Below are 14,332 nucleotides of genomic sequence, written 5' to 3'. Positions count from 1 at the left end.
TACTGACTAAATCTTCAAAAGCATTATCATACAGAGGGATCACAATAAAAATCGGACTTTAGTGCAAGAGCAGGTAGGGAAAGAAACAAGATGTGTGGAATTTTAGTGAATTCTAACATTTCAAACCTCTTCTTACAAACCGACCTTTTAACTTCATTAGCAACTTAAGTTATACCAAAAAGGTTAAAACTAGAATAACAACAGTTTATTTCTCCTGAAGGTCAAGCACCATTTGTGAATCTCTAATTTGTAGCAAGTCATTTCAGCTATACTTCTGCATACCTTAATAGCACTGTGCTACTACAGAACAAGAACAGTATAGAGGGAAGTACAAATTAATTCAAAACTTGCAGCCTCTATAAGCCATCAGAGGTGACAAAATCCTAAAGCAGGTGCGTGGACTTTCTCAAGTTGTCTTCTGTTGCTTACCAAGTCGTTTATCTTACGAATGTAGTGCTGACACTGCTGGAAACATGGGAAGGCATCGTTTTCAGACTTGGAAGCCTTGCTAAAACATTATCCAATACTGCAGGCTGCTAAATACTGAAGTGAATCAGATCATGAACAGTGAGCATAATCAGTGCCTAGAACCAAATCAGTAATTAATGCACAACCACAGAGCATGCTTTATGAAACAAACTGACTTTACATAATGTTCTCAGATACTTCAGCATTAGATAACAGGGTGAGGAAGAGAGAGATTGTTACATCAGCAGGGGAAAAAAAAATCTTTGAGTTTAAATAAGTAGGGGAGCACTGCTAGAAGCAAGGCGTGAAACATGGAAACGGTGCAAATGGAAGGGCTGTGCTGCATGGAGACACACATACCATCAGCAGTGAAACTAAAGCAAAGGGAAAGTGAATACACATCCAATCATAAAAGAAGGGTCTGTTTTTTGATTTACCCATACCAGTGTTCTCCAATAAACCAAAAGTTCATTCCTATTCTGAGAAAAATTTCAAGGAGCACTTGCCAAAGCTGTCTGTCTACATATGCAAGCAGAAGTGAAGAAATAACAGAAAGGATAAATACAGCTGTAATTACTAGTCAGAAATCTCATTTTAGCAGCATTCTGCTCTACTCAGTGCTCTCCTGGGAAGAAGAAAACTCATCAAAGTGCCAAGTTTTCCCCTAGAACAAAAAATATTTGCACACTCTTCTAAAGTACCAAGTGGACTCAAGAAGGGCTTAGACAGCCAAGGTACAGCATGAAGCCCTGGAAGGCACAGAACTGCTGCTGTGTCCTATAAGTCATCCAAGCACACTGAAGCCAAGACTCAAATAATCTTGCAAGGGTTAGCTCATGCAAAAACTTAAGCATTAGGAAGTATCAAATGGAGGAGATACAACTGTGGATTGAAGCCAGAGCAATCCATGCTTCCAAATTCAAGTGTTTCCTGGAGTCCAAATTCTGTGGCTCTACGGGAAACTCTGCTATGTTAGGTGGGGGCAGAGGGGAAAAGACATGTAATAGATTTTACAGCTTCACTTGAATTATTCTCTAGCTGTACAGTACTCACTCTAGTTCAAACTACAAAGTACCTCCCTGAAAAATGAATTCTAAATAATTGAAAAGTGAATCAGTCACAGCAGGTCTCAAAAGATCGCACCATAATTGCAGCTATTAAAGACGCATTTTTTACTGCAGCATAAGACAGGAAATAAAAGCTGGGGTATTCACTTCACATTTGTAGCCAAAAGCTGTGCAGGGTCACACAGTTCAGCCAACCTCAGATAAAAACAATACACATTTGTAACTATGGGACCAACCTTAAGAGTTGCTGATGCCTTGCAGCACATGTCACCATTCTGGAGTTCCACTCCACGTATTTGGGTTTTTCAGAAATTGCACTACCTATGTTTGCATCACAAATCTACCTGTTACTAAAACAATGTAAGCAACTGACAGCTTTCAAATCATATCTTCAAAGTAGAACAGAAGCTTTTCTCTCACATGCGAGCCTGTAATTTAACACCATCAATTCCACTGAAGCCATCCTCTCAACATTTTGAGAAAACCACAAGATTAAAATCATACTTAGAGCCTTTGCCCTTATTAGAATGAAACGAGATTTTCAGTCTGTTATTGCTTGTATTACCTAAACATCAGGCAAACTTCTAACCGAAACACTGAGTTTTGTCACAGGCTGACTATACTGTTTTAAACGGGGTTAACCAATGAGATGGTCTGAGGAAAGTAATTTTACCACTTGTAGACAAATCTGCACAGCAAAGCAAGAAACAAAAGTTCGGGGAAATGGGTTACTTTCTCTGCAGAGCAAAGTCACTGTTTCAAGAAAGCTATCTGTCCCCTGCCTTCAGAGCAAGAGCATGGGTAAGATTACGTAAGAAAAGTCACTCACATTTGCATTGAAAAGACTTCAAAAGAAAAAAAAAAGCCATTGCGTATCATAGTGAAGTAGTATTAGATATATTTGAAAGTGTTCAGCACTGAACAACTTGGTTTTGATCTTATAGAATTCATGATTTTTTGTTGTTGTTGTTGCTGTTGTTAAAAATGCAGTTCGCACCTTGATTAAGCTAAGAGTTCATTGTATTTGTTTTCAGAACTTTTAAGAGATCTTTTGGAAGTCAAGAGGGAGTCAAAATATTATGAAAGGCCAGTGCTGACATTTAGGAAGTGGGGTTTTTTTGTTTGTGTTTCGTCATTTTTTATTTGCTTACTGGCAGTAGTATTCTAGTCCTTAGAGATTCCCTCTATACAGTGAATGAGTGCAGGAAATAGTCATAAATCAATACACAGTATCTCTGAGAATGTTCACAACAACTGATGTTATTTCAAGATGCTGGGCACAGAAAATATCTGAGTCAACACACACAGAACGTAACGTTCTGGTATTAAAATGTAGCAATGACTGAGAATTCAAAGTAACGTGAAATGACCAGGCTACAAACTATAAAGATATTGGTGATTTGATTTTAAAAACTATATGCAGAGATCTACCCCTTTCTCTTCTACATTTTTTGGGGAAATCTTACATTAAATAACAAAAAATAAAAAAATTGTTCACATTAAATAATTTCACACTTTACACATAGGAAAAAAAAAAACACAGCAAAAAACTTATTGCTCCTTCGAGAAGCATGTGCTGCTGAGCAAAATTAATCACAAACTCATAATGAATGAGATCCACTAAAATCAAAGAATTTTAAAAGCATCTTTCTTGCTGTTATTACCATATGAAATGAACATAAAATATAAAAAAATCAAAACATTTTCAGTACTGAAAGGGCTACAAAATAACTTCCAGTATTTAGAATAGGATATAGGTTTTTTAAATTTGCAATATGCTTTATATGCACATTGTGCCACTTTCCCTCTCAGTCCCTCTCAGTCTTCATAAGCAAAATGGCATAGACCTAAGGACTACACTATGCATTCAGCACTACCACCAAGTCTGCCCTGCTGGATATTTCTATATTTCACAGCAATTTCTTTCATTTCCAAACCAGTGCACGTCTTTTTTTCCAGTGTCTGCGTGTTTCAAAAGAAACTGTCTATTGTGAACTGGAAGTGAAATCTTAAGAGATTACATGCAGCCTTACACATAATTCTGGAAAAGATCAGAAGACTGTACTTCAGCCACAGAAACATCCCTCTGAGATGCATCTAGGAAAGCTGCTCAAGACTGCTGAGCACAACGATTGGCATCTGCTGAAAAGGATCACAAAACAAATTCATCAGACACTGGAAAAGGACCCATGTCTGATGTAGAAGGGTTGGCAGCTGCCAGATGAAGTCTCTGTCTAGCAAACCCTTGCCCTACTATTCTGATCACTGCTTGCAGTGCAAAAGTTTGTAAGCAAGTAGATAAATACTTGTCGATATATTAACAACAGATTACATAGGTGAGATGCTGTGTCTTCAGCCATTTTATGCCACAGTTTAGCCGTGGGAAATAAAGTTACAAGCAGAAGGAGACATACTGCAGATTTTGTCACCTAACTACATTACCTTTAAAGCATTGTCAGAACAGTCATGGAGCTATATTCTTATTTAAACACCTGGATAAAGTTCTTATTTTGAACAATGATCAAATCTAGGTCCATCATGTAGTATTATAAAATCAAATAGTGCGTCAGGCAACTCAATGAGAGATAAAGGAATCTTACTCATGCTTAACTAAGCCTTCATCTCTACTTCTTTGTGATCAGTAGGCATGCATGGTATGGCTCTTACTGACTGACCTGCCAAAACCTGCCTATCCTCGTTCAATTTGTCCTCTGTTAGAAGGTGGTGCTGCAGTGGTTTTGCTTGTGGCTTTTTTTGGAGGGAGTGTTTTTATTTTGTTTCTTGAAGAAATGTAGATAAGGTACATGGCCTGTCTCAAAATGGAAGGCCATTTGTAGGTATTCCGGTGGCTGACCATCTTCCAGTCTGGGTCCTGCTCAAGTTGATCATTTAGCATTTGAGAATAAAGCAACTGATGCAGAAAAATTTATGTACAACAATAACTCCTCTTGAACTTTCAGATAACTCAATTATCAGAACAAGTTGGTCTATCTGAAGCATAAAGACTGAGACACAGAATTCTACATACTTTTGAACTAAAAATAAGTGTTTTACCTTTCAGATTTTACCTGAACTTCGAGTAGGAACTCTCACGGATACAGTCTTAAAAGTGACAGTGATAGATTAATTCTCCCATTAAATCCTGCATTTGCAGGAAACAAACAGGAAACAAAACTTCTGTTTGAAATCCTGACATACCACTTGGCCAGAGAAAGTTAAAAATATGCTAACATAAAATCTCCTTTCTTGCCTCCAGCAGCTTTTTGAAGTCTTTGGCATTTAAGTGCACAAGGTTGGCAAAAGCACAAAACCAAAATTGGTTTCTCTCAAGATGGACACTTGAATTTATATACAACTTAAAGCAAAAAATAAAATGTATTTTGAGACTCAACTAAGTCAAGTTATAGAAATTGACCTTTATTTAGTAATCAGTTTCTTTAACTTTTTTTTTGATACAAAGTGACATTTTTATTTTAGTACAGAAAAATCATGTCAGAACAGTACCTGTCTGTTTCAGTTGTACCACTGAAGTCTACTCTGACCTCAAACTTTAAAAAACAAAGAAACAAAAATGAAATAAATGAAAAATAACTGCTGTCCCTCACCATGACAAATACATGCATACCATCTTCTATTTAATTTATATATATACACACAGTATTACAACAATATAATATAATAGTAAATAAAATAATACTGTATATATATATATATATATAGTATGTATTACAGTTCAAAAATACTCTCTCTATATAGTATGGAACTATATATAGTACTTTGAACTATAAAATAGCATCTGCAAAATGGAATTTAAATTTAGGACCAAATCTTTCTTTGAAGACCTGTGCAAGAAGAATCCCTTTTTTACTTATACAAGCTGCAAACAAACAAAACTGTAGGTTTTAGTGTGAAACCAGAAACCCCTACATAATGAAATGTTAGGAACAACGACTGAAAAGCAGTTCTACTCAAATTATATTTTAAAAACAATTAAAATACAGTACCCAAAAAACATGGCACAAGAGACAGAAGAGACAGGTACAAAACCTGTGTTAGGAACACAGAGTCAGAAGTGCAAAAAAACCAAAAAGGGAACTGATACAATGGAGTTTGGTACAATAAGTAAGTACTGCAATCAAAACTAAACGATCACTTACTTTTACAGTGAAAACATTAACAATTCAGTACCTTTCTAAAGGCTTTTCACCAAAGCCCTAAACCTGTGGCTGCTCTTAAATAAAAAACCACCTATGTGAATGCTACACACTGAAATACAAAGCTTCAGAATTACCCTGCAAAATTGCACCAACATAAGCTTTCCATATTTACATTATCTGAAAGTGACAGAACACAGCATGCTAGGCCTAGCTTATGACTCTTGCCCACCTGTATTTATCCAGGCCCAACAATCAAAAGTTGTTATTACTCAGTACACAATAAGTTTGGATTGTTCAGTTATATTATGACACTTAAATATCAGATTCATGCATAAGACAAGAAACAATATCTTTGACAGACAAGTGTTAACATAATGCAAACAGTGGTCTGCCCTGTAAAGGAGTGTACTTCCATCTGAACTTTCTCCCAAGTCGTACCGATAAAATCCCGTATTACCTGGCTGTCAAGTCACTGTGCTTAAAAATGGTAAAAACTGCAGGTAAGAGTCACATGCATAAACCATTCACTCATATTCAGAATTTCACTCTGTTTTGGAGAGTTACCTCATTTTGTGAAAGGACACAGAGTTACAAAACAAAACAAAAACAACAACAAAAAAAGACATTCAAGTAAACAGCAACAACCAAATACTTTTGAAAAGGTTTTTGTAAACTTGTTGTTCTACAGGGTTTTGCAGCATTGCTAAATTCATTATTTATGGACAAGTCCACACAGGTTGTACCCACATGCCAACCTGTCATGTGTACACGTACAGCGGAAGAGACAAGCTTAGTGAAGTGATCTACCCTTCTCAAATGCCTCGTTGGTTCTTCTTGTTTTCAGTGTTATCGTTCCCCTTCATGAAACAGAAATCACATCTTTATAAAGACAGAAATGGACAGAGTCCATTGAATAGAAAGTTAGTTGGTTATTTACACCTGTAAAGCAGTTTCACAGCAAAAATAAATCTACAGTGGGCCAGCTGGGATCCACAGGACTTTGTTTTGTTCTTGATCGACAGTTGTCATAATCTGAGTGCAAATGCTTGAAAGGGCTCCTCCCTGGACAATGCCTACAGAAAAAGATTTCCCCCCACCCAAAACAAAATAAATGAATTAGTCTGAAACAAACAGTTATGACTCAGTACAAAGAGCAGTCTTGGGCATTTTTATGGTGTTTATTAACAGATCAGAATTAATTTACTCAATTCAATATTTTCCAGATGCATGAATATTATAACAGGGATAAGAATAAACAGAGCAAGGAGGTCAAATGTCAGTACACAGTCCCTTCTGCTAGCTGTTGAAATAGCCCAGGGAAGTAGTAGAATTGATGGCTATAATCAACTAAGACAACTGTACTATTTTCAGAGGCATCAGGTGGCAGTTTAAGTCTAAAAATGGTCAGAACATACTATACAATAACCCTTCTCTGTTCAGCACGCGGTGCTACAAGTTTTGAATTTATGTGGTAATACACATAGAGACTATAACTGTAGCAACTACGCAATATTTGCAAATATTAGAAACAAATTATGAGGCAGCTTACAGAAAGTACAGCTACATAAAACAGCTGTGGTTGCTACCTCTTGTTAGCAATTATATTCAAAGAACACAAGACCAACAGCAAGCAATTCCCTCAAGACTGATTCAAGAGGTAAACAAAGAACATCCTGCATTCTGCCCTTGCTGAAGATACCAGTTCTAAGAAGTAAAATGCCAACACTGACACAGAAGGGGAACATGTGGAACCCTAAAGACCTTTTACCTTTTTAGTGAGGAACTTCATGACTTGAGAAATACATGAGTAAAGCGTCTGGCCTAATATTAATTCTGGAAACATACAGAAGTTTACAAAGCTTGAGGTGTAATTTACAGTTTTGAGAAGACAGAATTTAATCTTGTGTAAAAAAAAAACAAAACTCTGCAGTATACACTGCAGGTATCAATGTCATATGAATTTGGATGCAGAATGCAGCAAAGAACAAAGTCTATGAAAGGTGATTAATGGCACTTAGGAACAACTTAGGTTACAAACTGTGCTTTTAATTTGGTGCAGGAAACAAAGCCAGCTCAAGTGATTCATTAGTTTAAAAAAAAAAAAAGTAAAGAAAAAAAACATCACTTAAAGTAGCCACAGAGTTTAGGTTGAAGAGTATTCCATGTAGCTTCATGAAGAAGCTAATAGACCTAATATTTTTAACTACAGCCTTATCTTATACACCAAGTTATGATTTCAACAAGCTTACACATCAGTGCAGTTTCAACAGCAATTCTATCTGACTACCATCATCTGGAAAAGCTGATGACAGCTGGAGCCTGCTATGCTTGGTACTAGCAGAGGGAGGTCCCTCCCACAAGCCATGTGAGAAGGCACATGAAGTACCTTGTTTAAGTGAGTCCACTTTCACTATCAGAGTGAGATTACAATACAATGAATTGCCTTAATTAGCAGAAGATAATGTGTGATATCAGTCAGATTAACATTAGTCTTACCATTATATATCAAGGCAACTGACTGTTGAGTATGAGCAGCTTCTCATACACCATGATAGCCTACACTAAATGCATCCTCCCACCTTCCACTCCCCTGTGCTTGGCAGGTATATTTCAAAATACTTCTGTAAGAATCCCATTGTTTTGAGGGTGTGACATTGGGATTCTGTTTGGTTTGGGGGCTGCTTTATTTTTTTTTCTTCTTTTTAAATTGGGTTGCCATTCTCATTAAGATGGATAGGATTTCACCCTTACTCTTTTGAATGTATATTGAACCACAAGAAAATATACTCTGAAACAAGCACAGGCAATCTATGAACACAGCAGCATTTTCCTGGTAAAATATTAGCTTCAGTCCAAGCCTTGAGTTAAATATAGAAGTGTTAAAAAGGCCTCTAAAGTTGAATTATTTCAAACTACTTGAAATGAACTTTTTGTTCCTAGATTGTTTTTCTTTAAACACAACTACAGAAAAAATTTAATCCTCAACGTTATCAAATTATATTCACTGTACTTCTGGTAGTCTGGACTTGTAAAAAAACATTCTCAGATTCTCCTTCAAAAACAAAATCTGTAATCTTCTATAACCAAAACACATAAAAGCAAAGGACAATACTTATATCTCAAGATTTTCTTTCCCTGTAAAATTAAACATCAGAGCATGAGGTTGCCAAATATGGAAGTAGAACAAAAAAAACAAAACCCCACCCTTTGAATCAAACAAGGTATTTCAAACTACAGTGTAAAGTGAATAAGTTGCCACAGTGTTACTAGTGAAATGTTGATTAAATACTAACCTGTAAAGTACTTGCTATACTCTTGTTCTATTTTTTGAGCTGTCTCAAACTGTTCTTTGGAATGTTTTTGTGTGACTTTGTCCCTCAGGAAGATCGGATCTTTTTGCTCTCTGCAAAAAAAAAAGAAATAAAGGAAAAAAGAAACAGAAAGAAAAAGAAAATTTATTATTTTTTTAAATTTGACTTGAAGCACATAATTGCCTTTAGATTGGCGAATGTGAGAAACCAATTAATTTACAACTATAATGCTGTGAACAGACTGCCATCTACTGTGGTTCAGCGGTATCAACATAGGCATGAGAATTATTTCTGTTCTACAGATTTTTATTTGCTGTAAAAGCAAGAGTCTTCCTTACATCTTGGAAATTGGGTACAAGCTGAAGGAGAAAGAACACTAGTGCTCCCTACACAGAATCAGACCATGGTACTGCTCATTAAAAAATACCAAGCACTGTGCTAATGGAAAGTGAGAGAATATACATTTCATTTGTGTCCATTTTTCTGTCACCTTATATAAGACACATTGATGAGGCCAGTGTTATATAAACTGTTGTGAATAAAATAAGAAAAAAAAACATACGAAGAATTGGCAAAAAAATCTTCATTTAGATAAAAACTTGTAGTACTCTTCTTTGAATCAGGCTTTGGTTTCCTAGTAGAGGATTTTGCTTAAGAGGAGGCAAAGTTTATAATCAACTAGAAAGGTCATATAGACACATACTGACCCAAAATAACCATTGTTCCTTATAGAAGTAAGAAATGAAGTAAAATTTTTATTAAAAAAATACAAAAATGTAAAATTATATATTTATATATATTTAAAATTTTAGATTTTTTAAAAATATTTTATATTTATATAAAATATAAAGTGAAGACTGAGAAAAAAAAAAACGAACACAAACATACACAGAATGCTGATAGAAGTAGTTGTAAACAAAAAAGGCTTTTCAGAAAGAACTTTGCTGTCTGGAACAGGCATTTGCAAGTGCCAATCATCTTAGTTGAAAGCTGTTAGAAAGCTTTGCTTCCTGCCACTTACAATAAAAAACCAAAAAAACACAAAAAACAGCTTCAATGCTCACTTCTCCATTTTCAAACAGGCTCAAGATATCATGATATGACAGTTCCATTTATCATTCCACATCATCCTACAATCATAATGAAATACACCACAAAACTTCATGTCTTGCTCATATTTGAAATTGGTGATACTTATCTTCTTTATTAAACAGTCCTCAACATTTACCTAAAGATCAAGAATATTAGTCTTCAACTTTCAAAACAAAGACAGCAGACGTAAAGCAAAACCGCTTCTTAATACTTATGTAGGGAGATTATGTCACTTTTCTCACTTATGTCAAAAGAAATATAATAAAATATCAGGGGAAAGACTGGGGTTTCTAATTCCCAGATTCTGTTACTGGCTATATTGATGAAAGAAATTACTTAAGGAGCACTGCCTGACTATACCATAGTACACTCACTCTAGGAAAAAGGGTGACTTCCATAGCTGTTTTTACTGGAGAACAAAGGTATTCAGGTTAAGGATCAATAAAAAAAAATACAGAAGAGGAAACTCGGTGCATCCTCACACTTAGCCCCACTGAAAAGGATGAAGCTCTTCACTTAATCCCCAATATTATCATGAATCATAACCATATCTATTTTAGAGTTTACTGCAGCAGTTTGAGAATCTGAATACCTCCTTGAGTACACACAGTTTGGTATGATTCACTGAATTGTCACGCAATCAAAATAAGTCAAGATCACGTGCTTCACAGGTAGCTTTTGTGAGGATTAACTTCTGCATTTGATATACATTTAAGATTACTAAGATGAAAGAAATAAAGACACAAACTTATTTTAATTTAAAATAAACATCACAGAACATCCCTCTGACTTACTTGATTTGTTTAGCATTTTTGTAGCGAATAAAAATTACAATAGGGTAGATATGAACACTGTGGAGTCGTTCGATGGCATGAGGAGCGATGTCAAGCAGACAATGACAATCCTAAGATTAAACGTAAATGAAAAATAGTCATTCAGTTAAAAAGCACAAGCACACCCACAAATCCTCCATTTCTTCCTCTACTTAAATCACAGCAACCTAAGTTACACTAAATGTTTAACATTTAGCAGCCACTGAGCAATTTGTATCCAAAAGAAAAATTAATGAAATGAAAACTCAGGTTGAGATAAATGCAATGCTTTTTTTTTTTTCTCCCCAAATTTAAATACCCATTCATTTGCTATTTCAGAAATCATAAACAAACAAGTGCTGAAGTAATAAGACTGCATGGTTTGGCAGACAGCTATAAACAATGAATATGTTTTTATTAGTATCTGTTAATTAACCTCTCACCAGGATCATTATGTTCACATTATATGTATGACTGCATTAAGCTGAACTGTTTAAGAAACAAAACAGAACAAGCAACTCAACTGTCATTTTATAGGGAGGTGAAACCAACAGAGACTCTAAAAGAAAAAACTTATTTCTAACTTCGTATAATAATACTGCAAAAGATCATTGAAATTCCTGGTTTCTACAAAGATGGGCTAACATGAAAGTATCTTTAAGCAGTTATACATAATTGCTTAATTATATTTTATTCATTGTCCTGGGAAACAATTTGCTGGACAATGTCAAGACAAAATTTCCACTTTCCCTCCTCCTTAGTGACTACATAATGCAAATTTTACCAAGAACTACCGTGACTCACCTTTTCTGTTATCTCCTTTATTGAAGCAACAGTTGTCACATCAAAATGTCCACTCCTCCGTTTATAGTCTATAAATAGGCAATCCTTCACACCTCTTTCAATGGCTTGTTGGGAAGCTTTCATAACCTCTGTTACATGGAATCAGAAGAGAGTCACTGCTCATTCCTATTTTTTAGGCACAGAACAAGACTAACAGAACAGCCTGTAAATTAAGATTCTTGCTTTCTTCTGCCTTTGTGCTACCATTTAATTCACATACAGATGTTACCTTTTAAGGCAGAAGAAATTAGTGATATTCCCATACTTACCAAGAGGACATCTGCAAAATTTTCCTGGGGATTCTTTGACCAACATGTCTTTCACAGCATCAAGTAACGGTCCTAGAATAAGCACGGGTCTAGGAGAGGTACAGTCCACTTTCTGTACACGCTGATATGCCAGACTTGCAGAATCTACACATACAAAAGACTTAATTATAGAAGCAGACATTATTCTCCTGACATTCTTCAGATAGTGTGGTAATTGAGAAAACAACTTCACATCTGCTTTCCAGGAGAGAAGGGCCTTGAGAAATACAAAAACACTCACTATATCAATTACTGCAGTTTTCACAACCTGACAGCTTAAGACAGACTTTTTTTTTTTTTTTTTTTTTAATAACTGAACCTTGCACTTTTTTCCTTTGCTCCTCCCCTCTATTTTTAAAAATGAATCATTCCTGGTTTGCATCAATTGTGAACAAGACACATTAGTCACTTAATTTGTTAGGTTCTTCGAAGGGAGAATTGTAATCAGCACCACTTTTGTACAGCAATAAACAAATTGAAGATTTTTGAGCGTACCCAGGATTTCTGCCTAGATTAAGTGACATAGACAGAAATTGATTACTTGGAAAGGAAGATGGAAACAATGCATCAAAAGCCATCACTCTGCAAATGAAGCATTAGTGTCAATTTTTAGGAATAAACTACAAAAAACCACTTTTTTTTTTGTTTTTTGTAAATTTGACAATCTGACTTACTATTTAAAACATTTTTTTTTTTTTCTCCTACAAGAAGTGTACATTTATCATTTATATGAATACCAACCCGAAAGGTAAGTTATTTGTTAAATATATTGCTGCAGATATTTGAAAGCAAAAATATACCCTCTTGAGTGTAACAAATGTACTTGCCATCCAAGAATGGGATTGAGTCCGTGCTGATTGTATCAAGAGCCAGCAAATCCTTTCCATCTTTGGAACCACTTCGTTTGTGTTTATGCTTTCTTCTGAAGAATGACCTCCGTGCTGCTGCTGACAATGTCTTGGAAGAGCTATTTTCATCTTTAGTCTCAGACATGCTGTGTCTCCTATAGAATTCCTGATCCATCCTATAGTAGAAGAGTTACAACATGGAGAAGAGACTATTAGAAGAAAAAAATAAAGGAAAGCAGAGGAACTAAAAAACAAAATATGCAACTGAGTCATAATTAATATGATTTCGGTAACTATTTAAAAATGTTAATTCTTGCATGTCCCTGAACTGTTCCAAGCATTGTGCAGTTGTGGTTGATGCAGTCTTACACTAACATAATTGTTCACAGAAAACTAAAAACACTGGCACTTTACAAGAATAAACGCCATGCCATTGGGCTAGAGCATATTTTTGCTGTGGTTACTCTCACTTCTTGTTCTTGAATTATCTATCACAACAACTATGAGTGTTATCCATTTTTCATTTATTACTCAGTTTCATTAAAATTGAGTTGGTAATGTATTTAAATATGCCACCCATAAAATGATGTCTGAGAATCAACATCACCTAAAACTGATAGAAGCTAAGAGGTCTTACATCACGTATCATTAGTCAGACAATTTTGAAGACTGAGGTAAGTAACTTGTATAGTTATCACTCACATATATTTACTAGGAATCTGTCCTCTTTCCAGCTTCTGAGCATTTTCATCTAGCTGCCAAGCCATCCAGCAACCAAAGTTTCCTTGTGGTAAAGTATCATCAACATACAAAATATCATCCTTCTTAAAGCTTAGGTCCTGTTCCACCTCTGCCACACGGTCATAAAGTGCTCTGGAAACAAAGACATAAATATGTTCTTTAACTCACCTCTAGGATAAATTAGTAATTTTGAATTTCTAAAATGCAGCAAAATAGATGTACAATCTCTTTTGTGACAGTCAGTAATTGTCTTAATAAGTTTACTCTGTCATTACCAGTCAAGCTCAAATACCTGATAAAGAATCCATCTCCAGGAAGGTCTTTTATCCTATTAAATTCTTCAATTCTGTACTGAGTTTTTATTTTGATATTTTCTCCAGGTTTCAACATTTCGAGGTAAGCTTCCTCAGCTGTTTTAGTTCGCATATCAATGGATCCATACTGCAGAAACAGAAAACCCTTAAGTGTGATACAAATCTTGACAAAAGAATTAGGTGAGCTTTAAAAACACATAAAATGAGTCTGTTTTCTGTAATGGAACACTCTACATAGAAACAAATCTTGCCGCTTAACTATAGCAGTTAGCACCTTAGAATGTCTATCAGGAGTTGCAATAGAAAGCGAAGCCCAAACTGATTGCAGCTGGCATACACCATGAGAGACAGTTCACACTTCTTTTTAGTAT

General features: G+C 35.4%; 1 protein-coding gene across 2 annotated transcripts in view; it reads right to left on the bottom strand.

Moving 5' to 3' along the window:
• Window positions 1-4,931: 4,931 nt before the first annotated feature.
• Window positions 4,932-14,332, bottom strand: part of DLG5 (discs large MAGUK scaffold protein 5) — an 89,906-nt gene continuing 80,505 nt past the window's right edge. For both annotated transcript variants that reach the window (XM_015866802.3, XM_015866805.3), the window contains 8 exons: window positions 13,940-14,088; window positions 13,609-13,779; window positions 12,886-13,082; window positions 12,020-12,163; window positions 11,712-11,839; window positions 10,890-10,999; window positions 8,986-9,095; window positions 4,932-6,765 (listed from right to left, as the gene is read on the bottom strand). In XM_015866802.3, coding sequence (XP_015722288.2) covers window positions 6,662-6,765; window positions 8,986-9,095; window positions 10,890-10,999; window positions 11,712-11,839; window positions 12,020-12,163; window positions 12,886-13,082; window positions 13,609-13,779; window positions 13,940-14,088 — 1,113 coding nt within the window. In that variant the 3' untranslated portion in view covers window positions 4,932-6,661. The remainder of the gene's footprint in view (window positions 6,766-8,985; window positions 9,096-10,889; window positions 11,000-11,711; window positions 11,840-12,019; window positions 12,164-12,885; window positions 13,083-13,608; window positions 13,780-13,939; window positions 14,089-14,332) is intronic.

This window comes from Coturnix japonica, chromosome 8 (genome assembly GCF_054131305.1).
Source record: "Coturnix japonica strain WE chromosome 8, WE-NBRP24, whole genome shotgun sequence".
Taxonomy (NCBI): Eukaryota; Metazoa; Chordata; class Aves; order Galliformes; family Phasianidae; genus Coturnix; species Coturnix japonica.
The sequence above is the reverse complement of the archived record's forward strand: the minus strand, read 5'-3'. Positions and strand labels throughout refer to the sequence as shown.